At 57.7% G+C, this 27,422-nt stretch overlaps 1 protein-coding gene across 3 annotated transcripts in view; it reads right to left on the bottom strand.

The window, feature by feature from the left end:
• Nucleotides 1-1,357: 1,357 nt before the first annotated feature.
• Nucleotides 1,358-27,422, bottom strand: part of KCNH6 (potassium voltage-gated channel subfamily H member 6) — a 33,836-nt gene continuing 7,771 nt past the window's right edge. Inside the window, exons 3-16 of one of the 3 annotated variants that reach the window (XM_075036251.1) lie at nucleotides 22,944-23,099; nucleotides 19,942-20,051; nucleotides 17,769-18,081; nucleotides 16,007-16,218; nucleotides 11,138-11,566; nucleotides 9,989-10,388; nucleotides 9,505-9,704; nucleotides 7,289-7,541; nucleotides 6,651-6,844; nucleotides 5,682-5,781; nucleotides 5,121-5,408; nucleotides 4,472-4,652; nucleotides 3,110-3,308; nucleotides 1,358-2,712 (exon numbers count right to left, since the gene is read on the bottom strand). In XM_075036251.1, the coding sequence (XP_074892352.1) occupies nucleotides 2,425-2,712; nucleotides 3,110-3,308; nucleotides 4,472-4,652; nucleotides 5,121-5,408; nucleotides 5,682-5,781; nucleotides 6,651-6,844; nucleotides 7,289-7,541; nucleotides 9,505-9,704; nucleotides 9,989-10,388; nucleotides 11,138-11,566; nucleotides 16,007-16,218; nucleotides 17,769-18,081; nucleotides 19,942-20,051; nucleotides 22,944-23,099 (3,323 nt within the window). In that variant the 3' untranslated portion in view covers nucleotides 1,358-2,424. The remainder of the gene's footprint in view (nucleotides 2,713-3,109; nucleotides 3,309-4,471; nucleotides 4,653-5,120; nucleotides 5,409-5,681; nucleotides 5,782-6,650; nucleotides 6,845-7,288; nucleotides 7,542-9,504; nucleotides 9,705-9,988; nucleotides 10,389-11,137; nucleotides 11,567-16,006; nucleotides 16,219-17,768; nucleotides 18,082-19,941; nucleotides 20,052-22,943; nucleotides 23,100-27,422) is intronic. The other 2 variants (XM_075036253.1, XM_075036254.1) reach the window with 2 other exon arrangements.

The following is a 27,422-nucleotide window of genomic DNA, read 5'->3' as shown; positions in this document are numbered from 1 at the left end:
TTGCCTGTCAATTAGAAGCTCGGGCGTCTATTGGATAATTCGCCCGTCCGTTCGGGCCCTCTTCGGTCTTCTATTGGTCGCTTTGCCCTTCATTCCAAACGGACGCTCACCCCCTGGCTGGGATAACCTACCGTTGCGTTTGACCCCGCCCCGGAGGGAGGGGCTTCACCTTCTCGACATCTTACTGGCTACCAGGGGTCGCAGTGACGCGAGGCGGGCTCTTGAGCCCTTATTGACAATCGATTGGCTGGAAGCGGTGTCAGTCACGTCAGCCTGAGGGAGGGCGGGGGAGCACTTCGGGCGCACGGCGGTGCCTGGTGTTCGAGTCCCGCCTCCGCCCAGTGGCGGTCGGGGCAGGGCTTCTCACTCATTAACTGCAGCTTAATTATGGGGTTTTATTTTCGGTAGCACGCAGCAGCATCGCCCTGTGCCCGGCGCCTTCCTCGGGGAAGGGCTGCCAGGTGGGCATCGGCTTCTCAGGGGACTCCTGCCTGGAGCAGGGCGGGTTGAGGCCCTGCGCCTGGCTCGGCCCTCGTCTCCCTCACGGCTGGGCTTCGTGGGTGCCCCAGGCCCTGGCAGGAGGGGGTGGGTGCTTCCCCAGGTGCTGTGCACGTCCTGGGAAGGCCTCAAGGCCGCCTGGTTCTCTAGGCTGAGGCAAGAGAGGAGGAGGAGTTGTCCTGGCCGCTGTCAGCTGAAACCTGGGCTGGTCCGGTTTAAAAATAGCCCCTTTGTGAGGCTGTGCCTGCCTGGGGCCTGGGCTGGGGCTGCCGGCTGGTTCTAGCCACGGTGTCACCCCACAGAGTGAGATCGGCTGGGGAGAGGCAGGTTTAACCCCCTGCTGAGGACAAGGGGTCTGTCCTCGCCTCTTGGGACCGTTTGGGATTTGTTATGGGTGATCCAGCCCTCCTGAAGGAGCAGTGCCATTTGGACAGGAGGTGTGTCCCCTTCAGCAAGGGATGTAGGATGGGCTTTAGGTATCGCTGTGCTCATTTGAAGTCCCACTTCCTGTGAGGACTCTTGGTGTAATCTTTGCCTGAGGTGTGTTTGCGAGGTCATTTCTTACACGCAGGAGAACAGCAGCAGGCTGGTCTTGTAGAAGAGCTTTTGCAAATTGCTACTGAGCCTGAACTGCATCCTACTGGGAAGGAATTGCTCAGCAAAGCCCCCCCCCAGGCCCCATCCTTCACCTGTCAGACCTGCACATGAGCTCCGTCAGCCCCATACTCCCTGGATGAAGCAAGTGGGGGTTGACCACAGCCTTTTCAGGGATCTTTGCAGAGTAGCACCTGTGCTTTTTACTGCCAGGGATGAATTCACGGGTGGTCCCAACAAACAGAGCTGTAACCCACATTAGGTGCCAAAAACATCTTTATTAGCAAAGTGTACACTAAAACTCCAGAGAAAGAGATGCTCACAGTTTTACTACTCTCAAAGGGAGCTCGATACATTACTTGAGCAGGCGGCCTAGGACTGTCACAGCATCTAACCGAACGGCAAGGCGGCAGTGCTAAGTGGGCTTCTCCTACGGGGGTGCTGCGGGAGTCTGCCAGGGAAAGGACTGGGGAGGAGGAAGCATCTATCAAACCTTTATCAAAAGAGAGAAGCTGGGAGGAAGGGCTGGAGATGAGGTGTCTGGGGCTTTTCGGCTTTCCAGGATTGTGCTTTTGAGTTTTGTGCTTTATGCCCAGGCCAGTGACCAGCTGGGTTTATCTGGGGAGTTGTGGGATGCGTGTTGGGGTTTGCAAGGCGCAATCAGCCTTGCTGGAGAAGTCGGCGCCCTAGGACTCGTGCTGAAGCATGCTGAAGTGGCAGGGGCTGTTGGCCCTTAGTTTCTCAGTGGCAGTCAAGTAGGACAAGGATAGTTTCTGTCCTCTGTCCTTGTCCTAGGCTTCCCACCTGCAGCTCCCCCCAGTACTACACTGTGGAGATCTCCTCCTCCTCTGGTGACTACCCTTTCTGTAATGCCCACAGGCTCCGCTCGGCTAAGCCCAGTACCAATGCAATGGTCCCTGCTCCAAAGAGCTGACAGCAAAGTGGCCTCACAGTTAAGAGCCATGGATTTGCTGTCCTCCGGTCGCTGTGGCTCACTTGGCTTGTGCCGTTCTTGAGAGGAAGCCTTGGCAAGGAAGAGGCAGTGAGTGGGTACCGTTTGGCCTAGCCAGCTTGTTGGTGGCTGGAAGAAAGAACTGCTCTGGGTTCACTATAATGTGCAAATGAAACCTACTCTATGGGAACCGCTGGAAAACGTTGACCTTGGAAGCCAGCCACTCTACGCTTCCTTTCACGGTGGCAGAATACAGCTACAAATTATACCCCTGAGCCAATGGCATTGTCCTCCGTCTTACCCTTGCAGTCAAAATCAACATCAACTGACCGAGCTTGCAGTTGAGGTTCCTCTTGACTTGCTTCGCGGCCCCCACATCTCTAACTTCCAGGAAGCACTGGGTCGGAGAGGTGTCTCTGAATGTCCTGGTGCTCGGAAGATGCCTCCAAGTGCTCAGGGAGGGAAGGGAAACGAGAGCCCCGGAAGAGTCCCTGGGTATTTGGTGCCCTTTGGTGGGGAGGCTCTGGATTCGGGAGAGGTGGGGAATGGTGCTCCTGCTCAGAGTGGACCGTCATAGTTTCATCAGATGCCACAGCGAGGTGCATCCCGCTTGACAAGGAGTCCTTGGATTTCAAGTGGAACTTTTCTACCTCCGTGTAGCTCGGGCTCTGGTGGGAAAGGAGGAATCAGGTGGGTTATGGCAAAAGCAAAACAAAGTAGCTGCCATGCTCACTCCTCACACCATCAGGCCCCAAGCCCCAAAATATTATTTTTTGCCTGAGGAAGCCTCAGAGCAGAGGAATCCACTCCCTTCCCTACTGATGGGGCAACCTGGTAGTGCTGGAGATGGCAGGCTGTGCCCCAAAATCAGCGATGCGCTGGGCAGAAGCATCTCTGGGTAGATCTACTCCCATTTCAAGACCCCTGGGCTGTGCCTGGACCCATGAGTGCTTGGCTGTGCTTTGCGTGCAGGGAGGCTGAAGGGAACCGCTGGCCCTCCAAGACCTGTCTGCTCTGGGGCAGAAGGAAGCTCGGCTGGTGCTGAGCCAGGAGGGGTGGTCATACCTGCTCCGGGGTTGTCGTCTCCTCGTCTTCCAGGGGTGCGCAGGGGGTGAGCGGCTCCAGGCTCCGCGGGAGGATGCCGTACATGGCCAGGTTGTGGGAGGACGGCGAGATGGGGCTGTATGCGGGTGGCACTTGGGACAGCTGGCGCTGCAGAAGCTGGAGGATTATATTAATGTCTGACGACATCCTGGACTCCAGCCTGGGGACAGAGGAGCCCGGCATTAGCACAGTGCATCCCGCTCCATCCCACGAGAGCCAGACCCATGGCCGGGCAGGGGAAGCACTGGGGAGGAGGTGCTGATTCAGCTGCCTGAGGGTGATGATGCTTTGCTTGGTGCTGCTTGGTGAGGTTTTTAGAGAACTTCAAACCAGCACTGCCACAGAGAGATCAGTCCTGCCATCTCTCTCCTGCCACAACCAATCATCCCCTGCCCAATTTTTTGTGGACCCAAACTGGGATTTGGAGTGGGGAACTGAACAAAGCTAAAACTACCCTGGAGGGGGGGAAAAATTGCAATGGTTAGTTTTAATCTGGATCAATTCTCCAGGCCAGCTGCCTGTGCTGACAGATGGGAGCAAGTTGGTGCCAACCATTTTTAACTGAGGAATAGAAGGAAATGGAAAAGTAGAATAAGTCTCTTCCTTCTGCCTTGTCCTTGGCTGAAATGAGCAGCTCCAGCAGGAGCGGGCACAGCCCCCCTTGCAGGCAACAGTCCTGGCAGCACTTACAGAGTGGGTAGGAGATCTGTCCCCTGCTGCTGGGGATGGCACATTGGTGAGACACTGAAATACACGTGTGGGCACTGCAGTAAAGTGAACTTAACATGGGCAGCAGCCGTGGGTGGGAGAGCAAGCCGCTTGTGTGGGTGCTGGCTGGGCCCTTTAAACCTGCGTCTCTGGTGTGGCCTCTTCCTTCTTGCTCAAAAATCATCTATTTTTTCTTATTTAGAGGGTAACAATGTGCACGAGGCTCGTTTGCTCGAGCAAGAGGATGCTAGCAGCTCTTTGCAGCAGGAAGAGGAGGCCTGCAAAGGGCTCAGGTTGTGAGCCTGTGGGTGGTTTCATGTCTGCAATTGCATCGAGTCTGGAAGCAGCGGCAAAGCAGCAGATCCCAGGGGTGGTGGCACAGCAGCAGACGAGGTGCTGGGCTGCAGCCAGGGCCAGAACTTGCAGTTTGAGAAGCCGCTGCATTTGCAAAGCACTCCCACCACCTCCCCAAGGAACGCAGTGTCCTAGGAGATCAGGAGGTGGCATCTGCTGTACACAGAGCCCACTGCAGCCACCCCTAGAGAGCAGGAGAAGGTGATGGCCCAGAGCCCACCCTGGGTGCTCTCCAACCCTGTGCCCTGGGGATGTGCCCACCTGCTGAGCTGGGCCTGCAGGAGCTCCAGCCTGGACTCGATCTGCCCTGGTCTGTAGTCGCTGTGCAGGGGGATGTCCCGCGAGCTGTGTACCAAGGAGATGTGTTGCAAAGGCTCTGGGTGGTCGTTCGGTCTTCGGTCCTCCCAGAAGGTGAACATGTTGGGGATGTCCAGGGGGGTGGCTGGAAGGAGAAGACATCTCAGCACTTCTGTCTTGCATCCTTCAGGCCCACTGGCATGGAGGTGCTCCAGAGTCCATCACACAACACATTCATGGAGAGCCATCACCCTGACATACATGGTATTCAGAGAGAGTCCATCACCCTAGCACCTGAGGTGCTTATGGGGATCCATCACCCTGGCACCTGAGGTGCTTATGGACAGTCCATCACACTGGCACCCAACACGCCTATGGAAGGCATTGCCCCATGGGGCAACCCCAAAGGGGTCTGTGGGTGCTAGGAGAAAGTGCAGGGCACAGGAGGGACAGAGCAGATACTACTGGGGACAAAAGGCAGCAAAGACCCTTGGCCACCAGTGTGGCTCCCCTCAAATTCATGTGAGTTGCTTGGCTCTGCCCCAAGACAAGGCCATCATGCCCAAGCATCTCTCACCATCCTCCTGCCAGCTTTGGCTGTAGCTGTGGGTACCTGCGTAGGACTGGCTGCTCTCTGCCGCCTGCTTGCCGACCTCTGTCCTGCCGGCGTTGGTGGTGACGAGGCTGAGTGTGGGCAGAGCAAAGTCATCCTTTTTGGATGTGGGGAAGGGCTCAGCTTTTGTAGGGCTGCCAGTCTTGACCTCGTCATCGCTGATCTGGGAGCAGGGAGTGGTGCTGCTGCCCAGGTCGTCCCACTGGTCCTTACTCAGCGGGTCCTGTGGGTTGGTGAGCTCTGAGTAGGTGTGATACTGCTCTGCATCAGAGATGCCCGTGTCTGGGTCTGTGGGGCAGCACAACAGGTTAATTTGGGGAGTACCACACATGGCAAAATCAGCCCCCATACCCTCTAGGGTGCCCATAGGGCTGGAGCGTCCTAAGGAGAGGGAGGGAAGGCAGCATCGATGCCCCCAGGATGGGGACATACAGGCTGGTCTGCAGGGACAGAGGCACCAGCAGCCACCTCTGCTTCGGGGTACCTGCCAAGGCAGTAATTAAATAATGATCCTGCTCCCCAGCCCTGCAAGCCAGGCTCTGCCGACGCTGCGGGACTCACCAGGCTTGTTGGGCTGGCAAAGGGAGTGCTTGCGTCGGCGTGCCCGTCGGTAGGTGCAGTCATACTCCTCGCTGAGTGGTGAGCGGGGAACGCTGTCTGCCTGAGGGATGAGAGGGGCTGGTCACCAGGGAAAGGGTGCTATGTCCCATCCAGGGGTACCAATGCCCATCCATGGATGCCATGTCCCATCCATAGGTGCCACGTCTCATCCATGGGGGCTACAGCCCATTCAGCATCCTTCTAGGGCTGGTCTCCAGCTACTCCTGCCTCTCCATCACTGCCCTGTCCCTGACTTCTGGACTGGTTGCAGGGCTCAAGGGATCCTAGAGGCTGGCCTCGTTGCTCTGAGACTGAGTTGAGGGTGTCAGGGCCATGGGGAGGGAAGGAGCACCCTGAGGTGGGGCAGGACATCCTGGGGTGGGACAGGACATAGAGGGAATTTGACTTTCTTTTCTATCTTACCAGGCAAGTGTCTGAAAAAAATGTCAGGAAAGGACAAAGTCCTGTCGTAAAGTTTAAGAGTCAAACAGCAATGACAAAAATGCTCCAAGCCTTTCACAGATTGCAAACCAGATTATTTAAAAAGGAAATTTCAGAAAAAGCTGGTACCCAACTCAATGAAGCATGAGAATATTTCTTACTTCAGCAGCCTTCAAACGTGTGTGACCCACTTGTCCAGGCTGGAGCAGTGCCTGGAGATGATTTACAAGTGCTGCAGAGCAGACTACTACCAACATGGCTTGTGGGGCCAACTTTTCCAAAGAGCTCAGGAATGTGCAATATGCAAGTGCCTGCTGGGCTGTGGGGGAAATCATAACTCCATGGAGGGTGCCTTGGGAAATGTGGCTGCTGGCCAATCCACCACCAAACTGAGAGAGGAGCACCTGTTGACATCCTTGCTTCAACACTCCCACTTGCCAAATTTAAGGCATTGACCACATCCCTCCATGGGACAACCCTGGCACTCACATCTCGCAGGTTGAAGGTTATCTCTAAGTTGCTCCAGAAATTGTCAGAGAAGGCTGGGTACATATCCAAGACCTCCAGCAGGTCTTCCCTCTGGATCTTGTGCAAGTCGCAGTAGGTCAGGGCCCTCACGTCGGCATTGGACTTCCCTGGGCGGGCATAGAGGCTGATGGGCTCCCCAAAGATGTCATTCTTCCCTGTGCCAAGAGACAGCTCATTAGGGGGAGGTGGGCACCCACTCCAGCTCCAGATGTACTGGACCAGCAGACCTCATTTTGGGGCTCATGAACAAGGGGATGCCCAGCAACCCTGAGCCTGATTGTGGACGCTGGGGATTACACTGTAAAAGCCAGGGCAGTGGGTCATCAGTGATGGCTGGGGACTACTGAGCCATGCCCTGCTCTGCTCACTCCTTTGTGGCGTCTCCCTGACATTTACCGGGGATCCTCCATTCCCTGCCCACTGGACTGGTGACCAGCCAGATGTTGAGGAACAGCCTTCCCTTCTCCAGGACATGGAGAAGTCCTTCGCCCCTCACCTGCCACCCTTCGTCCACTGCTCATCGCCCATCACCCTTCACCCATCACCCTTTGCCTCTTGCCCGTCATCCCTTGCCCTCCCAGAAGGAAGGACTTTTCCACCTAAGATGGCCACCACAATGTCTTCCCGTAGGATCTCGATGGAGCCCCGGGAGATGAAGTACAGTGTGGTGAGGACATCTCCGTAGTGCACCAGGGTGTCTCCGGGTGGTGCGTGAGTCGTCTTGAACTTCATGGCCAGGGCACGCAGACAGCCTTTGCTGGCTCCTCGGAAAGCCTTGCAGTTCTGGAGCAGCGTGCGGTTGAGGTGGAGGCAGATGTCTGCCTGCAGGCAATCGGGGAAACCCTTCAGCACCTGCAAAGAGCGAGGGAGAGATGCCATCACGCCACCATCCCCAGGAAGGACTGCCATGGCAGCCCCGGGAGGCTGTGTGACACACAGCCTGAGATGCTGGGGCCAAACGGGGAGGCCCGGAGCCCAGAAAGCCAAAGCTGAGGACATTTTCTGATCTTCCCTTGGCAGATGCCTGCCTGTCTGTCCCTGGCTTGTACTGCATGCATCGGGGATGAGAGCAATCCCGAGCAATAAATAATAATAACCAGATCAATCTATTTATACCCACTGGTGGCATATTCCCCTTTTCATCTTTATGCCCACTAATCTTGGCTGAATGAGAGTACAAACTGGTAATGAGGTGCTGTCCTAATTAAACAGCACCTGCCTGAATGCCAAGAAGCAGCGCGGGCTAGTTGTGTGCAGCAACAGCTAAATATACACGTGGCAAATACCTCGCATTGAATAAAAGCTAAATGTGAAGGTGAAATCAAGGTAAAACTTGCAATATGGAGAAAGCTGCTGCCACCGATAGCTCGTGGTGCCAAGGTAAAATCCACCTGGGTCTGGGTTTCTTTTGGAGAGCAGCATATGGCCCCGGGGTCCCCCTTGCTCTCTTCTCACATCCCACTGGTGGCCAAATCTGGGACAAGCAGGCTGGGGCCGGTGAGCGTGGCTTATTCCCAGCTCTGTCATGATCTCACAGGCTGGCAGCAGTGCCTTAGTTTCCCTACTGGGAAATCGGGGGTGGGTGAATTGATCAGGCCGTGGGATGATTGATTAGATCGTATTGCATCTCAGCAGCATCCAGCAGGAATTGGTGTGAGCAGCGGCACGTTCAATCCACAAGCTCAGCTCGTAGCAGGGGATTTGTGACCTGGGTTTGCACTAAGCCGGCAGAACCTGTGCTTGGTAGGGTGCCATGGCTTTGCTTCTAGTTATTGCCACTGATGTCCAGCCCAGGGTATCTCCTCCATGAGAGAGGTTTAACCTGAATCTCTCCCAGCAGCAAACATCCAAATCCTGCCCAGTTGTTTAATGTGGCAGCAGCAACTGAAGATGGAGAGGTTGAATTCATGCAAATCTGTGTCCTGATGATGCTCAGGGATGGAGGAGAGTCAAGTCTCAGGCAAAAAGGGAGCATGAACTGGGAATGAGCGGGCTAATGACTAATGACCTGCCCAGGGCCAAGAGACAGGGAGTACCAACTTCCATCTCTCTTCTTGCCTCATCCTTTCTCATTCCTCTCTCTGCCTCGCAGCTGGCTGAGCCAGCACGTTTGTGCACTGAACCCTGTGACCATGAGCCAAGTCCTACCACCCCGGCCCCAGCCCGGGACTCCTTGGCTGAGCCCCCTCCTCACCCCTGCGGTGCCCCGGCGCCGTCGGCACAAGCCTCCCCGCCGGGCTCGGAGACGCACCGCCTCTCCAGCGTGGCTCCGCCATTGATCCCCCCTTTGCTAACAAACAGCTGCCTCTCCGGGCTCTAATTAAAATGGATTGAGGTTTATTTAAATGCCCTCCTTTCCCTGCCACTGAGAGCGGGATGCACTTTGCTTAGCAACCAGCGGTGTGGAGAGGAGCTGGATCGATACCTGCTCCGCGGCTCTGTGACACCAACAGACACCGGCCTGAAAGAGCTCGGCGCCGACAGGGGCTCTGAGCTCCTCGCCAGCGCGCCGGCACCAAACCCGCTCTCTGGCCAAGAAGTGCCGTCATGGCCCTGGAAAACCTCTGGGTAGATGTGGAGGGATGGACAGACAGAAGGGGAGAAGGAGAAGGACAGACAGAAGGGGAGAAGGAGAAAGAGAGATGCAGGAGGGGAATGGGTAGACAGACTCTGTCTCCAGCCTCCCAAGTCTTCTCCTGCCTCCTCTCCACCCTGGCCGAAAGGATGGAAATGTTTGGGTGGACCCAGAGCTGGACTCCAGGTCATTCAGGACAAGGTGCCGTGAGGACATGGGGCCTCCCCACCCCGCACTCACCGCATTCATGTCGATGCCGTTGGTGTAGGACCAGGCGTGCTGGAAATACTCCTCCAGGCGCTGGCGCAGGGGGTTGGGGATCTGGTGGAAGCGGATGAACTCCTTGACCCGCAGCATCTGCGTGTGGTAGCGGGCTGTGCCCGAGTACAGGCGCTGGATGATAGCAGAGACGTTGCCAAAGATGCTGGCGTACATCAGAGCTGCAACGAGAGGGCAGGACTCAGCAGGACATGGGGAGATGCGTGTCCAACTACATCGGACCTGGAACCAGCAGATTTCTAAAACCCATGCCTACCATGGACCTGAAACCAGTGGGTTTCCGAAACCCATGTTTCTATCTATCACTCCATCCATTTGTCTGTGCAGAAGAGGCACAGGCAGATGCTGTCTTAAAATCCCATGTGCTCTCCCTGTTTCTCCCCAGAGCAGCCCCTCCAACCTCCAAAGCAGGGATGGGGACAGCAGGACACGCGCAGGCACTCACAGCCAATAAGCATGACGCAGATGGAGAAGATCTTCTCAGAGTTGGTGTTGGGTGAGACGTTGCCGAACCCCACGCTGGTGAGGCTGCTGAAGGTGAAGTAGAGGGCAGTGACGTATTTATCCTTGATGGATGGGCCGGAGGAGAGGTCGCTGTCATTGTAGCGCTTGCCAATCTGGTCACCCAGGTTGTCCAGCCAGCCGATCTTGTGCTCCATGTAGGGCCGCTCCACGTTGCCGATGGCATACCAGATGCAGGCCAGCCAGTGGGCAATGAGGGCGAAGGTGCACATGAGCAGGAAGAGCACGGCCGCTCCGTACTCAGAATAGCGGTCCAGCTTGCGGGCGACACGGACCAGGCGCAGCAACCGGGCGGTCTTCAGGAGGCCAATGAGGGTGGTGGTCTGCAGGGGCAAGGTGAGAAAACTCAGGGACAAGGAGGGGATAAATCTGGCTAAAGGCATGTCTCCAGCCTAGCTGTGCTCCCTTTGAAGGATAAAAATGTATTGCTAGAGCATGAATCACCTTGTCCTGGAGGTGACATCTGAAATAGGTTAGATGAATCATGCCACAGAACGGGCAGTTTCCCTCTGCTGACCATAAAGGCAACAAGCTCTGGGATTACAGGTGAGCGAGTGAGAGGAGCCAAGGCCAGCTCCATGTTTCCTGGTGGGTCCTCGCCTTGCCAACTGTTGCTCCCAAAACAGCTGCCTTTCACCCCACCCCACAGGCTCTTAGCTGAGGCGAGGTCTCCAGGTAGCGCAGTAACCACAGGGCCATCCCATTGCCAACATTTTGAGTCTGGCTGGCAATGCAGCCCAAAATTTGGCCTCGCTGGCACGTGGGGCCGGTCCCTAAACTGAGCTCCCAGCCTGCTCTCCTGGGTCCAGTTAGACACTATCTTAGCACTTACAGTAGGGTCTGTGTGGCTGTCTGGCCCTACTAAATAAAATTCCAAGTCCCAGCTGCTTAATAAAAACAGGTAACGACATCCTTGTCCATCCCTCTGACTCACCACCCCTCTCCTTGCAGATCTAGCCATCCACCGCTTACATTAATCCATCCACATCCCTCTCTTTCTCTCCCATACATCTCTCCCTATCCATGCATGAGTCCCCTCCTGTCCCGATGGACCTCCGGGCCCTGCCTGTACCTCATCAGAGCCAGAGCGGAAGATGAGCAGGTCAAAGGGGATGGCGGCGACCATGTCGATGAGGAACCATCCCTTGAAGTAGTGGATGGCAATCTTGCCAGGGTGGCTCACCACCTCATCGTTGACGTTGACGTAGGTGGTACGGAAGTTGATGACAATGTCCACAATGAACATGATGTCCACGATGAGGTCAATAATGTTGAGTGGGTCACAGGAGTAGCTGCAGTCCCAGTGCTTCTCTTCCACCGGCTCCTCATTGAGCAGGAAGGCGGCTGAGTAGGGGGTGAAGACAGCTGTGTAGATGACCAGCAGCAGGATGAGCCAGTCCCAGACGGCCTTGAAGGGACTGTAGTGCAGGATGGTCCATCGGTGGATGCGTGGTGCCTGCAGCTTGTACTCAGGAAGGACGTCAGCACCCAGGGATAGCACCTGCCAGGAGATGGGTGTGAGAAGGACGGGAGACCAGGAGAGAGGTTGGGTAAGGCCAGGAGCCAGGCAAGGGGCTCCCACGTGCTGGTAGGACAGTGAGGAGCATGCAGTGGGTTTCCTACACCCTTTTCACCTTCGTTGCCTTCATATGTGTTTGTCCAGGAGGCCACAAGGTGAGTTGCCCACTATGGCTGACACCAAGGTCTGCCTGGCTCCTTGTCTGTCTCTGATGGCCAGAGCACCCTTGGGGCAGCTGTTTACCTGCTTTATGCCCTTCAGACCCTACCATGCCAGCAGAGAGGAAAGTGCCTCCTGCTGTGCCTCCTTCTACCCTCAGCTCTGTGCCACCAGCCCAGGAGCTGCTGGGTATCCCTGGCACAGGACTATGGGGATGGGCAGCTTGGAGATGCAGTCCCACGGCTGTGCCATGGCCCGGCCCCGAAGGTGATGGCACATTATGCATCCCACAAGCCTTGCATGGTGCCAGCAGGGACCTTCCCCCCTTGATGTCCCTCTGGCACAGTCGTCTCCCAAGGAAAGGGGACAGGCTGGGCCATCCCCAGCAAAGCCTGGCCTTGGGTAATGCCCATTTCCCATCTGAGCACCCCAGGAACGGGGTGACGTGCGGCCACTAACGTGCAAACACCATCATCTCGTGCGCACAGGCATCCTCCCATATTGTCCTGCGTCCCCAGGTCTGTCTGCCCTCATGGAGACACGCTCCCACGGCACCAGTTGAGTCCCCACATGTCCCAGGCCTGTCCCAGCTCCCCCCTCCAGGACCAACGCCAGCTCCCGATGGGCTCTGAAGCCACTCTCGGGACACAACGCAAGGTGCTGGGGACCAGGAGGGCTAGGGCTGTGCTGCTTTGGGTGCTGAGAGACGGTGGCATGAAGGGGCTTATTTGGAACTGCGGGCAGCTGGATCCTCCCTGCCTGCCCCTGCCGCTCTGTTGTCCCCCGTGTCCCCCCGCGGTGCTGGCCACCAGTACCACCTGCAGAGGAGGGCAAGGGGCACCTCAGTGTTCTCTCCTGGCACCGAGCCCCCCGCTAAAAAGGTGCTTTTTGCCAGGCTGCGAAGGAGAGGAAAGGGGAGGCTCCACATGCCCTGAGGCCACGGTGATGGGCACCACCATGACTCTGGCAACAGATTTGAAAGAAGGGCCTCATCCTTCCTGCGCTGCCACCCATCTTGTTCAAGGGCTTCCCAAGGGCTCCTGGTGCTACGACCCAGAGCGGATCCAGCCCCGCAGCCCTGTTCTACCACGACCAGCACGCTCTCACATCCCACAACCCCGGGACGTCGGTGGGTCCCATGCCCTGGGGGTGCCCCCTGCTCCTACCTGCCTGCAGCTTGCCCGGCGCCCCAGACGGCAGCTGACCCTCGAAGTCCGGGTGTCCATCATGGGACCCCCCAACCCCGCACGCCCAGGCAGCGACCGGCACGGTGGGTGCAGGACCGGGGCCATGGCATCGCCCACGCAGGCACACATGCACTCGGCTGGGCGGGTGGGAGACATGCAGCTGCGAAGGGCATTTAGGAGCCTGGTGTGAATTAATCAAACCCGATCGATGCTGGGGCCCCCGTGGGGACAAGAGCACCAATGGGGCAGCAGGAGCCGCCGACGTCGCTGGCGGATGGAGAGGGGAGGGATTGGAAAAAGTGACCCAAACGCAATCGTTGTGGAAGGGAATGAGGCAACGGCTGGGCTTGCGGACCGGCTCCTGGGGGGACAGCAGGGAAGGGGACAAGGCGACGCTGGTAAAACGCTTGGTCCCAAAGCTAAGACATGCCCAGCAGACCTGAGACGAGCTCCTACGCCTTGTTTTTGGGAAAACCAGCAATGCTCCCACCCTCAGCAGCTGAATCTCTCCATCCTGCCTGGCCGGAGGCAGCTCTGTGGGGCTAGTCCTGAATTCAGGGCCCCAAATTCTGTTCCCCGTGCTGGGACACCTGCCTTGCCCCTCGTCCCTGCTCCTGGCACCTGGCTCTTGTGGCAGAAGCAAGAGCAGGTCAAGCCCCGTTGTTTTCCAGGCAGGAATTAATAAAAACCCACAACCCCAAAGATTTGAGGCAGAAAAGGGAAAAGAAACAACCCCTAGAAGAGCATCGAACCCAACGCGGAGCCAGGGAGCAGCTGCAGCCTCGTCCCTCTCTGCCCCTCGGGGATGGGGAGGGCTGCGGGTGGCACCCTTGGGTGGCCTGGGTGTCCCCGGGTGTCCCCACGGGTGGCAGCGCTGGGTGCCCCCCGTGGCGATCCCGCTGGGTGCCCCTTCCCTCTTCCCCTTCCCCCTGCACTTACCGGCTTCAGCTGCAGCCGCAGGCTCATGGTGCGGGGTGCTGGGTGCTGGCAGCGGGGTGCCGGGCGGCAAGCGAGGGAGCGAAGCAGCCGCAGGAGGGAGGAGGAGGAGGAGGAGGAGGAGGGAGCAGGGTGTGTGTGGGCTGTGGGTGACGAAGGGGGGAGGCTCCCATGGCCCTGGCTAACCCAGGCCATTGCTCGTGCCCTGGGGGGCCCAGCAGCCATGCGCCTTCCTCCTCCCTTGCCCCATAGTGGGGATGGGGACACCGAGCTGGGGAGGGGGGGGCCACACCAGAGTCACCGGGAGACCCTCAAGCACAAGGCACTGGGCAGGATCAAGCCCACGGTGCTGGCTGCAGGCAGGCACTGACCCAGTGTCCCTCCCAGCATGTATCCTGACACAACTCAGCTCCCCCCATCCCCGTCCCCAGCACCCTCCTGCCCAGCTCCACCACCACCCGCTGCCTGCGGGGAAGTTCGGGGGGACTGGGAGAGATGGGTCCCCAGCCTGGTGGCACCGACCCCACGGTGTCCCCGCGTGCCTCCAGCCGTGCCCCTGGCGGGCTGAGCCCGGCACATTCATTGCACTTGTGACCTGCCCTCCCTGCCTGCTCGCTGCGGGGCCGGACCACCCCGACCAGCCTATGTCTGCCTCTCCCTGCCCGCCAGCCGGTATTTTTAGACGCTGTTAGCGGCGTCTCGCCGCCGTCTCTGCCTCACCCGTGAATTATTTAGTGGCCGAGAGCGGGGAGCCGTGGCTTGGCGGGAGATGTGGGGGACATCGGGGTGAGGACAGGCAGGATGCCTGGGTCCCCCAAGGCCGTGGGGAGATGCGGTGGGGAGGAGAGGTCCATCCTGCCCCATCCCATCCCATCTGGAGATTTAAGGCGAAGGGAAGATCGACCTTTGTGAGTGCCGCACGGCTGCACTGCGGGGCCCTGCAGCCACCACCCGTCAGCTCCGATCCCGTCACCCCGCAACCAGCTAACGACCCCGCATCGAGCGGCCGGTGCCACCGCGCCAGCGTCACCCCAGCACGCAGCAGCGGTCCCCCATGTGTGGGTGTCCCTTGTGATGGGGACGGGGGCATGGAGGCTGCTCGCTGTCTCGCCGGGACGTTCAGGGGCTGATCCTGGGTCACTGCGGTCACCCCCAGATGAGAGGGACTAAGCGGTCTTCGGGATGAAAGGGACAAGCCAGGGGGACAACAAGCCCAAAACCTGCCCCGTGCCATGGGGAGCCCACCCGCCATGCACGGAGGCCACAGTGGTAAATGTTTGCCGGGACCGAGACAGGAGGAAAATCCCACAGAGCACCCAGCTCTGATGGAGCAAACCTTCAAACCTGGAGGCTTTTCTGGGGTCAGATGGCTGTATTTTCATTAAATTGGCCCTCAGCTGCCGCTGGCGATGGTGGGAGGTGCCCTTCGATGTATTTTGTACACCGTGGCTCTGCCGTGCCTCAGTTTCCCCACTGGTAAGAGCTCCTTACTCGGGATTGCAGGATGCAACAGCACCTTTTACACACACTGACATCCCTGTGTCCCCTGCAGTGACAGTACGGTGCCATGCGTGTCCCCTTCGGTGACAGCGCGCTCCCACAAGTGTCCCCTGCAGTGACAGGGCAGTGCCACACGTGTTGGTGACAGTGCAGTGCCACCTGCTGTCTCCCAGGGGATCCTGTGGCCCTCGGCGTGGCCACCCGTGCTCCTGGCGTGGGGGTCCCTGGCCGAGCACCTCGGGGCCAGCGGTGTGCCGGGGGATCCATCCCCAGAACTGGGGGGGCAGGAAACAGCGGCCAGAGCCTCCCCCAGGAACGAAACCACACGCACACGCAAACATGCACACGCGTGTGTCCCCTTCAAGGCCACCATCACCCCACGAGCAGTTCATGCCTGTGTTCCCCTGGCCACAGATTACCAGAAATACTGATTTAGGGGGGAAAAAGAGCATTTCAACCATTCAGAGGAGGATGTAAAAATCAAACACGGGGATACTGGCATTGCCTAGGATGGAAACTCCAGGTATCGCTCTCCTCTCTGCTCCTCTCCTCCAAAACCCACAGGAATGGCTGTTACTGTACCCCAGCAGCAGCTCCACCGCCCCACCGCTGCCTCGGTGGCATCCCACCGCCCACGTACCTGTGTGACCTTCTCGGTGACGTTCTGGGTGCGCTCCATCACCTTGTGGGGAGCAATTATCTCGATCTCTGTGGTGGAGCCCGAGCGGTGCTTCTCCAGGTTGAACTCCACAAAGTTGAGCGTGAACTGAGGGATCTGGCTGATGGTCCGGTACTTCATGAGGTCCGAGTCCGAAGTGGAGTTCGGGGGGTTGGGTTTGACGTGGGAAGCCTCTGAAAGAGGATGGAGAGCAGCGTTGAGGAGGTTGGTATGAGCAGAAGCCAGTCCGCGGAGCCCTGATCTCGGTGCAGCACATCCAGGAGCTGGGGACCACCACAAGGTGCCACCAGAAGGTACCAATGTCTGCCTGGCCATAAAGGCTTGGCTTCTTCAGGGTGGCTCCTGACATGGGGTGCCCAACCCGAGATGCCCGAGAGGGGGCTGCTTTTCAGACACATCACCCATCTTTTCACCATTAAATCTCCTTCAGGGGGCTCAGACCAGCTGCCAAAATACAGAGGCACCTAATATCCTTTGCTACCCCTGAAGACTGTGGCAGGTTGGGGACCAGCCCCAAGGAGACCCACCAGGGAGGGGTGCCAAGACTGGCATGAAAACAGATGAAGGAGGAGGTGGGTCTCCTCCACCCTTACATGCTTCAGCCTGACCAACATAGCTCCTGCCTTCGTTTTTGGCCACCAAACTGAGCCAGGAGCTGAATGATGTCCCCTCTCAGATGTATCCTCCACCCCCAGGCTCCAGGTAGGGAGGTCGGGGTTTTCTCTTGAAGAGCTGTAGTGGGGCTGGATCCTGTCAGTTTTCCCTGGGGATCTGCCTCTCTGGGTCACCCCAGTGCAGGACCAGGGAGGAAGCCCCAGAGGTGATCGGTTCACGGTCAGGCTTGTGGCAACGTGTAGTCATGGAAGGGAGCATGTACCCACACCCAGGGCTTCAGGAACATCCCCAAGCACGGTAACCAGTGTGTCTCAACCTCTTTATCTCCTACAGGCAGGACAGCGTTATATTTTCAGTTTTCTACCCCTTCTATCCCTTGCACTCTGACATTGACCCAAGAGGTGTCATGGGCAGGAGGTGTCTGAAGACATTGTGAAGGTGCCCAGTTAGCACCAGCCATCCTGCTGGAACCCTTCTCCTCCCTGTTCATTCCTCTTCCCTCCCTCTATGTTGTGTCCCATCCTGGGGGTCCGTAACCTGTGAGTGTTTGAGTATCATGATCCCCCACCCTGTTTTCTCAAGCCAGACACTGCAGACTGATCTCTCTCCATCCCCCAATTACTGAGGCTTCTCTTGCCTGACCTCCATCTTATTTGTCATCATCTCTCTCACGAGAAGAAGAGGTCTGGACATGAACACCATGGTGGAGGGACGTTTCCTCCTACAGAGTGGCCCGCCTGGTGTCTCGTCCACCTCCAACGCATGGACACAGCTCACATTGCACATTCCTGCAGACCTCTTCCCTCCCTCCCGGGGAGGTGGGACGGCATCGGGACACCCCTCGCGTGGGGCAGCCAAACGCGACCTCACGCGGTCTCACGTCTCACGCGCAACACCATGGATGGCTCTACCCAAAAAAGCAGGACCTGCCGACGCAGGGAATCACATGGAGACCAGCGGGTTTTGGGGAGAAAACCCCAGCTTATCTCCACTTTGCAGAGGGAAAAGCAGTGAAAAAAAGAGACCTCCCCCCCAAGACGTGCCGGGACCGTCGCCCGGGACCGTGGCTCCCGCAGTAGGACCGACAACTCCGGGGTTTTTCCCCTACCTGAGTTTGCCCTCCTTTCCCTGAATTTTCTCTGGAACTCAGACCTCGCAGCCTCAAAGTTGTCCAAGGAGGAGACCCTGCGGAGGCTGTGGAAGCTGCCCCCGGGGCGAGACCGAAAGAAACCCCACGCAGAGTACGACCCTCGTGGGCCCACCAAGGGAGGCTCTTGTTTCGGGGACGAGTGTTGTAGGGTGGGGTCGGCCTCCAGGCTCGGCCTCCGCTCCTTTTCCAGGAGGGATTCGGTCTCTGACTGCACACAGTTCTCCTTGGGCGATGTCTTCAAGTCCCTCAAAATCAGGGAGTCACCACCAGGCTTTAAGACAGCCGGGAGAAAGCGTTTTATTAGAAGGAGTCCTCGCGTGCTGGGGGGGGGGGGGGGGGGGAAGAGGGGGAGCTGGGGGAGGTAAGAGGAGGGGCAGAGGGCTGGGAAGCGCTGCGGTTCCTGAGGTCACCTCCAACCGGGACCAGGACCTGCTTTGCGGTGGGGCGACCGAGTCCTCGGGGACTTGGCAGCTCCTACCTCCTGCCAGCTCCTACCGGAGGCTGGGTGGCCGCGGGGTGGTTTGCGAGGCGATGCTGCACAGCTGGGAAGCAGGCCAGAGCAAGAAAAGAAGAGGAGACCCTAGGGATAGGCTTGCCTGGAGTACCTGCCTTGCCGTGCGCTTTTCCGAGGTGTCCCTACGTCCCACCACTGGACCTGCCCTTCCCTCACCTGCTGCGAGAGCTCAGGCCACCACCGAGGGTCGGTGCCCGGGGTCCTGTGCTGGCGTCTATGGGAGAGGATGTATTCTGCACCAGGAAGCACTGGAGGAGCTGCTGGGCTTGCAAATTTGGCCATACGTGGTCCTCCCTCTCCTACAGCACCCCTTGGCCGTTGCTAAACCTTTTCCCCTGGAGACCTAAAGAGTTTCCAGCCTTGAAGAACTTCTGCAATGGGATGCACAAAGCAGCCATCTTCTGGGGCAGAAACCTACGGGTCTATGCCTGTATCCATCATACCCATGGGAGGGACTGGGATTTTGCGTGCATGCCCAAGGCACCCTGTGGCATTTCTCACTATCCCTGAGGACCTTATTGCAGGTTTTAGGAAGGGCTGACTGCCCCTGTGTCTGCTGGGCTGCCCCAACTTGGACCAGGCTCCACCAAAGTGGTGGGTCATCAGGTTGTCCTCAATGCACATCTTCCACGCGTGTACACCTGAAACATTGCAGTGCACCACGCAGCTTCAAACTGGGGGTACCCAGAGCCTTTAGCAGTGCTGGTGTCTGTAGGACTGACATACCCAGAACATCTGATAATGCTACATGTGTCTTCCACTTGCTGTAAACACAATCTCTGAGAAGACAGGCATCAAATCTGTAATTTTGGGAAGCAGCTTTATCCAGGCTGTCTGGATACACCCAACACAGCGAGAACCTGGCGCCTGGGGATGCGTTAGCAGAGCAAAAGCCTCCGGCCCACAGCCCTGTGCCTCAAGCTGCAGCATTTCAGAAAACAACCCGTCTTTGCCCGGAGATGCCTTGAGCACTTTGGACAGTCAAGAAGCCACCAAGAACAGCAATCTCTAAAGAGGCCCCACCAACATTTTCCCAATCTCGTCATGTCAGTAATGACAACGTCACCCTCCATCACACAAAGCACAGTCTTTGCTGAAGGACAAAGCCAGAGCTGCCTGGCCCCTGCCAGGAAAACGTGGGGAAAAGTACCTTTTCGAGGTTTGCCTGCAAGTCCCTGCCAGTCCCTGCTTAGAGCAGACCTACTCCAATCTCCTGCCATAACCAGCACGTCCCCTCCTTGGGGTGGGGACAACTCCCTGGAGCTCCACCATCCTGGACAACTTGCGCTACGGAGCCAGACCTTCCTCCCAGCTTCGGCAGCGGTGCCCGCCGGCTCGGCACATCTCCCGCTCCCCCTGCGAGCCATGGCGTGCGCCGTGCTGGGCTGGCCCCACGGAGCAGCACCATCTAGCTCTATCCCATGCCACCAAAGCACCGCCGCTCACCACCAGCCCTCACCAGGACCAGTGCTCAGCACTGACCCAGTGCCGGAGCCCCTACCGCCGGATACGGCCCGAGCCACAGCAGCCGAGGGAGAGCGGGATGGGGAGAGCGGAGGAAGAGCGCTGGGACCTGGCCTGAGGCATGGGCTTATATCAGACAAAGGCTACGGTTACCTTTCCATAGTCAATGGCTACTCCATCAAACTCACTGGTGGGCAGAGATTTCCGCTGGATTTTGAGTCGCCGCAGGGACGGGAGACTAAACTTCAACCTCCTACCTTGACCTTGTTAGAAAGAAAAACAAAACACAAGAGAGACAGATGTAACCTAGCTGCACGTGATGGCTGGAGTGAGATGGGGCGGCGCGGTGGCAGGGGAAGAGGCTATGGAGAATTTTGGGTGGCTTTGGGGGACGTATGTGCTTCATGGCCCTTCCTCCTCCAACATACTCGCTATTCCCATGCCATCGCATCGCCGTGTGCTCAAGGCAGAGCCTGACCTGGCAGAAAGCACTGCTGGGCTGGACGAGAGTCCCCTACAACCGTGGATGCAAGACGGGAAAGGTGCAGAGCATCCCTAAGCCAATTAAAGAGGTTAAAGCCACTTAAGGGATTTGGACCTGGAGGAAATTGAGCCTCTAAATCTCCTTGGTGGGACTTGGGGGAAAAAAAAAACCACAGGGAAGAGATGGTAAGTTAGCAAGGCATTAAAAAAGTAGTTCCAGCAATTTTGTTCCTGGGGTTGTTCTGGATTTTAGGTGAGGGATGCTGGACCAAAGAGAGGGGGTCCCTTGCTGCCATCACAGGGGACCAGGAGACAATCTTGCCGGAGACTGGGACTGGGACAAGGGCAGCCAGGGCTGCAAGGAGCTGCAAAAGAGGTTCAGGAGGGGAAGGGGCCAGACGTGGAGGGGAACCGGCAGTGCCCACAGCGGGATCCAGTGCCCCTGGTTGTGACACCCAGTACAAAGTCACCTGTCCTCTTCTAGTGCTGGTCCATGGAGGAGACTGTGGCTGCCTGCTACTACAGGGTTAGTGTGAGCAGCCAGGCTCACACCCTGCTGCCTCGGGGCCCAGGTCAGCCCTGGGATTCCTCTGACCCCCAGCAGCACCAGTTGTACTCACTAACTGGACCAAAAGCGGCCTAAATCCCGAGGCGTGTGGGACGCGACATGAGCTCTGCAAAGGCATCGTCCTCTGGGAAAAAGCAGCACATTGAGAAGCTGTTTGGTTTTGGCAGGATTTGCTTCCCTCACCGAGCCCCGACACACCGCTGAGCCACTCGGGCAGGCTCCCGACCTACCCAGTTCCCCAAAAATGCCCCCGCTGATGGGGGGGACCACGCAGGCTCCCTCTGCTCACCCCATCCCCACTGCCCAGAGCAGCTTTCCAGCTGGAAGAAGCAAAGCAGCCAACTTTCCCTGCACACCAGTGAGCCAGGGACCGGCAACGCAGCCGCCTGCGGACGTGTAATTAAAGACTGAGTCAGAAAACCCGTGCACGAGAGACCGATCTGGGCTGGCGCCAGCAGCTCTGGCCTTTCCGCACTCCCCAGCGCTGGAGTGGGAAACCTGAGCAATGCTCCTCGGGATGTGCAGCACAATCTATCTCCAACGCGCAGGAAAGCAATAGGTACCCTCTTTATTTGGGTGCCTTCTGCAGCCAAAGGTATGTCTCGGGGTGGAATGGGGTACGGATGCATCGTATGTCGACATGTACTGAGAGCTGAGGGGGCTGCAAAGCAACACCGCTGCTGGAATTTAGCATTTCCTCAGCAGTCTGTGCATAGAGGCTAACTGGTATTAAAGCAATACAGCAAAAATATAAATCCCATCACTTCATAGACACAGGAACACATGCACAGGTTATATATACATTCACACGCATATGTCCAGAAGTCCCGTGTGCGTATGTCTGGCCTGAGGATAAATAAAACCCATCACCACACAGAGCTCCTCTGCTGGTACCTGCTGCCACGCACGCAAACACCTTAATGGCTCTGGGATGTATAGATGCACCGAGCGTGAATGTGTTAAAGCTCACATTACCATACTGATACAAGGGGCAGCGTGAAGGGTCCCCGTCAGCCCCTGATGTGACCCTGACCCTGGCTCAAGTCCCGTCCCTCTGTGTCACCCCACGTGCCGGGGGGGGACAGACCCGGGCTGCTCCCACAGCTTGACTTTGAGGCCTGCCCAAAGCCTCCCTATAGCGACCCGCATGCCCAGGGAGTGTTTGCATGAAGATAGATGTAGGATTATTTCCCTGACTAAAATATAGGTGACTGGCACCGCGGGCTGTGTAGCAGGTGGGTATTTAGAAGCTACAGTTCTCCTTCCCGTGGTCAGGTCCAACATCTGCGTCCCTGGGTATCCTCATCCCCTTGAGAGCCTCACCAGAGATCCCCCTTGATCCAGCCTTCCCAAAAAAGGGAGTTTGGATTTTCCACTGCCTCCAAAAGCCCCACAAAACCCCAAGCTGAGCCTGCAACGGGGGGAACAGTCCAAAGCCGAGGCAGGCTCAGAGCCATCCCAGCACCATCATCCTTGTGCCATTCTCCTGCAGTGATGTCCCCATAGCACAGCCATGCCATCGGTGACACCAAATGTCCCCTGACCCTCCCGGTGACCCCACGCACAGGTCCTGTCCCGTACCAGCACCTCCTGTCCCGGCCAGCATGATGCTGCAGGCACGCAGGAGGGGCCCAAGGCGCTGCTGGAAAAAAACCTCCCAGCGTTAAATATGGAAAGGACGCAGCAAAGCAGGGGTTGCGCGGAGGGGCTCACAGCGAGACACCCTCTCCTTAAAAATGCACCATCCCGTTGGGGGAGGTCGGTCCCCACCCCTGTCCCCAGTCCCTGGGGCTTCGGGAGGTGTGTGCGGGCTGGTGTGCAGGCGAGGGGCTGCGCGGGGAGCACAGCCGGCTCAAAGAGCCTTTTTTTCACCCAGTTAGTGTTCGGCCGGATCAGTCCTGGATCAGTCCCTGCGGCTGCGCAGAAACACAAACCTCTGCTCCCGGGCACTCTGCAGGATTCAGCCCCACGATGCAGGATCCTGCCCTGCCATGGGTGCATCCTTCAGCCCCCCACGAGCTTCCAAGAAACCCGTGGGATGGGGATAGCCCTAAGGATGCTGCGCTGCCCTCCCGCCGTCCCCACCGTCCCTGGTGACACCCACCTCCACGCCAGCTCTTGGACAGGCGCTGGTGCAGGCTCCGGCTGGCGCTTTTGGTGATCAGCTGTGCCAGGTCCTCGAAGTTGAGGATGAACATGATGACGACGCCGTCCTCGTTCTTCACCGGCACCACGTCCACCAGGCAGCGGAAACACGAGGCTGCCGAGCAGAGATAGGCTCAGGGGGGGCTGCACAGGGCGCTTTGCCCATCACCCCCCCAGCACTAAACAGTTTTGGGAGAAAAGTATTTTTTTAAGCACTTTGATGGGTGTAATCCCTGCAGATAGGCAGTGAAGGATTTGGAAGCCTATCTGAGCCCTGGGAAAGGGCCGTATCGCTGCAGCATCCCAGGTCACACAGATTGCAACTTGCCTTTTTTTTTTTTTGGCCCAGGCAGTCATTTATATTAACGTACTTGAGAGCAGCAACTAAAGAGTAGGTAATTAAGAGCTCAGAAAGTCCCAGGTAGTGGTTTAACCTCATTAAGCATGCTGCTTGTAATCATGCTGTAGCTAATTGCCCTGCAATTGCCAGGCAGTTTTTGGGGATTGACTTCAGCTGTCTCATGTCCTGGATGCGGGCAACGGGGTTGAGCCTGACCGTGTGCCATGTCCCGACCCCGGGCAGCAGGATGTGGTGGGATCAGTGTGATGGTCCCCAAGGACATCCCCTAAAGGCACTGGCATAGAGTGGTCAGGCACAGCCTTGTCTCACTCCTTCCATGGGGAAACTGAGGCACAAGGGGGAGCATGAGGGCTGGCTCAGTGTCCTGGGAGCGAGGGGGGCTGCGGGGGGGACCCCGAACATGGCCACAGTGCACGAGGCCGCATGGATTTGCCTGTTGGATGCCAGCTCGACCCCATGGCTCTGCTTGTGCTGGTAGCCAGGCACCAGTTTGCAATTAGGGGGACCCAAAAATACCTGCAGGCCTTTCCCAAAGCAGCAAGTGGAGGATACAGGGGGCTTCCCACCTCCCTTGCCAACTTCATTCCGCCAAATCCTCCAAAAACCCTACCCAAAGGTACAATCACTGTGGGTCCCTTCCCTGAGTTCTCTCCTGTTGCTCTGGCACCGGTGGGAGTGGGAACCCCCGAGCTGCAGCCGCTGAAACCCCCTGAACCCCCCCTGGGGTCCTACCCCAAACCTTCTAGAGACGATGGAGTAACCAGGTACCACTGCCCGGCCGGTACAGAGCAAAGCGACCTCCTTCCACGGCAGATTTTGCCGGGTGCGGATCCCTGATCTTGCCTTTCACCCGTGCTCTGATTACCAGGGATTAGCGGATCTGGCAGGGATGTGCTGCCGGCCCGATCCAGTGCTGTCCTGCTCTTGCCATGGCCAAGCTCTGGCCGGGAGGGGGATGTCAGCCTTTCTGTGTATAATTTTAAGGAGCTCAGGGCCTCCCGTAATCAGGAGCAGATGGCCGGCATCGGGCAACTTCAAAATCTGCCATGACGTCAGGGATGTGCACATACACAGACACACACACACACAGACAAGAACGGGAAAGAAATGGATACGGTGAAATCCGTTTAAAGGGCCCGGCAGCCAGGATTATTTCTTTCTTTATTTATTTCATTGTTGTTCACCACAGGGAGAGGAAATCCACTTAAACGTGTGAGCTGGGGAGGAGGCGGGGGGGTATTTTCAGCAGATAAAGTTGTTTCGAAGGGACGCACGGGCACACTGTGGGCTACCCTCATGTGGAGCCAGTGGGGATGGAAAGAAATGAGTCCTTCCCTCCCTTTGTCAGGATTTTTAGGGATCTAAAAGGCAAGCCGTGTTCTTTATTTAGGTGATGCCGAGTAAGTGAGGTGTCCTGCGTGATACTAAGGTGGCACGTGCCTGGTGGGATGATGCGGTGCCATCCCTGCGATGCCACGGCTCTGCCGGTGCTGCCATTGGGGTGTGCCCGCTGTGCCCGCTCACCTGCGCATGTGATTCCCGGTGGCACCACCTGCTTTCTCCTTTGGTGTGTTATAAAATGAGGGTTTTTTTCCCCGCAGGTGATTTTGAAGCATCACCAACTTCCCGGGGACCCGCAGCCCAGCAGGGTTCATTGGCATGGGCAGCCATTGGTTCCATGCTTCCCCGCTGGACCGGGAATCCTGATCCAGATGGCCTGATCCTGGCTCACACGCTCTGCCCTGCTGCATCCCTTTCACTGCTTCACTTTTCCTTCTTAAGCTCCTCCGTGGCGGTGGAAGGGAATGGCCTCTGAGCTGTTCTCATGGGAGCCGGATCCTGGCAGGCCCTATGTGGCATGGAAAGGGTTAATCCCATGGCCGATGCTGAACAGCTGAAAACTGGGCCCAGTTACATCCAGTTGGAGGGATATAAGGAGCAGCTGGGAGGTGGTTGGGGCTGGGTTTGGGAGGCAGCTGGTGCCTGGTTTGATCCTGCAAATCTGGGAGGTGCTGAGCCTGAGCAGCCTTGGCCGATGCTGCTGCGAGGCCCCATGCTGATCCCTTCTTAAATTAAATAGAATAGACTATTTCTGTTGGAAGGGACCTACAACGCTCATCTAGTCCAAATGCCTGACCGATTCAGGGCTGACCAAAAGTTAATTGGGTATGGGACCCTCCAAAACCAGGGGAATCACCCCAAAAGCACCCCTGTCAGGCACAGCCCGGCATGCCAGGAGCTCGGTGCCCGGCTCAGACCCGCACCCCGTAGCATGGATAACGTCAAGGGGATGATGGAGCATCGGGGCCAGGAGCGGGAGCAGCGGGTTCCCTTAAACCTGGCCCAAAGACAGGGCAATCCCCCAGAATTTGGGGTCTCTGGGCAGCTGTGATTTGGGGTACTGCCAGCTCTGGGAAGAGGCTGCAGCTGGGATACCCCTGGCACCCTCTGCCCTGACTCGATTTCCCTGCGGCGAGCCAGCCTGGGCTCTGCCAAATACTGAGCCTTCCCCCCAAAAACCAGGCACCCCAGACCTGCTGCGGTGCTGGTGGGCTGAGCCGGCCCCAGGAGGGACCCCAGCCCTGCGCTCCCGTCCTCGTTCCTCGATCGACTGTCCCCATCCATCTGCCCGACTCTTCCCTTCAGCTGTTCAGCTAATCTGTCTCCATCCATCTAATTTTATCCAGCCGCCAAATGATCTCTTGGAAGAGCCCCGGGGGCATTCGCAACCTGCCTGTGCTCCGTGGCCGCTGCCGTGGGGCTGACTGCACGCCCGTCTGGGGCGAAACCCAGCCCAGGGGCTGCGGAAAGGGCTCAGCAGGAGGGATGCGATGTAGATGCTGTTTTGGAGGGTCCCACACCCGATACGATGGGTTTGCGTGGGCTGGGAAAACCAGCTCATTCCCTAAAACCCTGGGCTGGGTTTGATCTTCCCAGCACCCAGCCCACCTCCCCCAAGCCAAGCGCTCGGAGGTTTGTGCTTTCCAACCTATCTTGGCTTCTGACCTTGATAAAAGCGAGCACTTAATAACATTAAAAATGTCATCGTCGGGGGCCCTCCCTCCCCGGCCCTCTTATCCTCCGCGGCCACCAGTGGTTAATGCATTTGTCGGTATCATCAGTATTAAACTAATCAACAGGACACGGGAGTTTCCGAGAGCCGGACACAAACCAGTATTGTTATGAATATTAAAAAAAAAGCAAGCTATTAATCTGTCCTCGGAGCTCTTACCGAGTCCTTCCCTCCCCCCGGCCGGGAGATTTAATCTGCAGGGTCTCATGGCAGAGTGGCTAAATCTATAGTGGTATTATATAACGGAGCGGAGGAGAGGGGCTGGGAAGGGCACGGAGGGGACAGGGATGGGGACGGAGCCGTGCTCCGGGGCTGGCTGGCACACCTGGATTGATGCTCGGGAGGGCTGAGCCTTGGTCCCGTCTGGGGATAAATCAGCGTCACGGTGCGGTAGGAACTTCAAAGGGAAGCGCAGGTTGCTGGGAGGCCCTAAAGCAAATCCTCAAGGCGGGATGGAAAATTATCCTGAGCCAGTGGGGATGGGTCTCCCTTGGGGTCTGGGGTGAGCGATGGGTGCTGGGGAACCCCCACACCTGGGTCCGCATCGCCCTGCGCCGGGAGGGGATGTGGACCACGAGGTCTGCACTGGCCCCTCTCTGCACATCCAAACGGGGCATCGGGAGACTGAAACCCGCTGTGACACCAGACCGGGAAAAACGCTCCTTGCAGCAACCCCTGAACTGCTAAAATGACCTTATTAAGTAACAGCGGCGGGATGGAGGTTACCCCCTGTGTGGTGACGAATAGCAGGGATTTCTGCTCTTAGCGGGGAGCTCGCTGGTCGGAAGCAGCAGCAGAAGGGAAAACCAGGAGAGTCGGGAGACCGAAGGTACCCACAGACAACGCGGCTGCAAGAAGGATGCCCCCAAGCCCAGCGGGATGTTTTGGGGGTGCTCTGATCCCCAGGAGCCAAAAAGGGTCCCGGATCAATACAGGAGGTTGGCAAAATGCAGTTTAACCTCTGCTGCAAGCGAAGCAAGTGGCTGCATCCAGGCCCATGGTCC

The sequence above is a fragment of the Buteo buteo genome, chromosome 9, assembly GCF_964188355.1.
Source record: "Buteo buteo chromosome 9, bButBut1.hap1.1, whole genome shotgun sequence".
In the NCBI taxonomy this organism is placed as follows: domain Eukaryota; kingdom Metazoa; phylum Chordata; class Aves; order Accipitriformes; family Accipitridae; genus Buteo; species Buteo buteo.
This window is presented reverse-complemented; position numbering and strand designations above follow the sequence as displayed.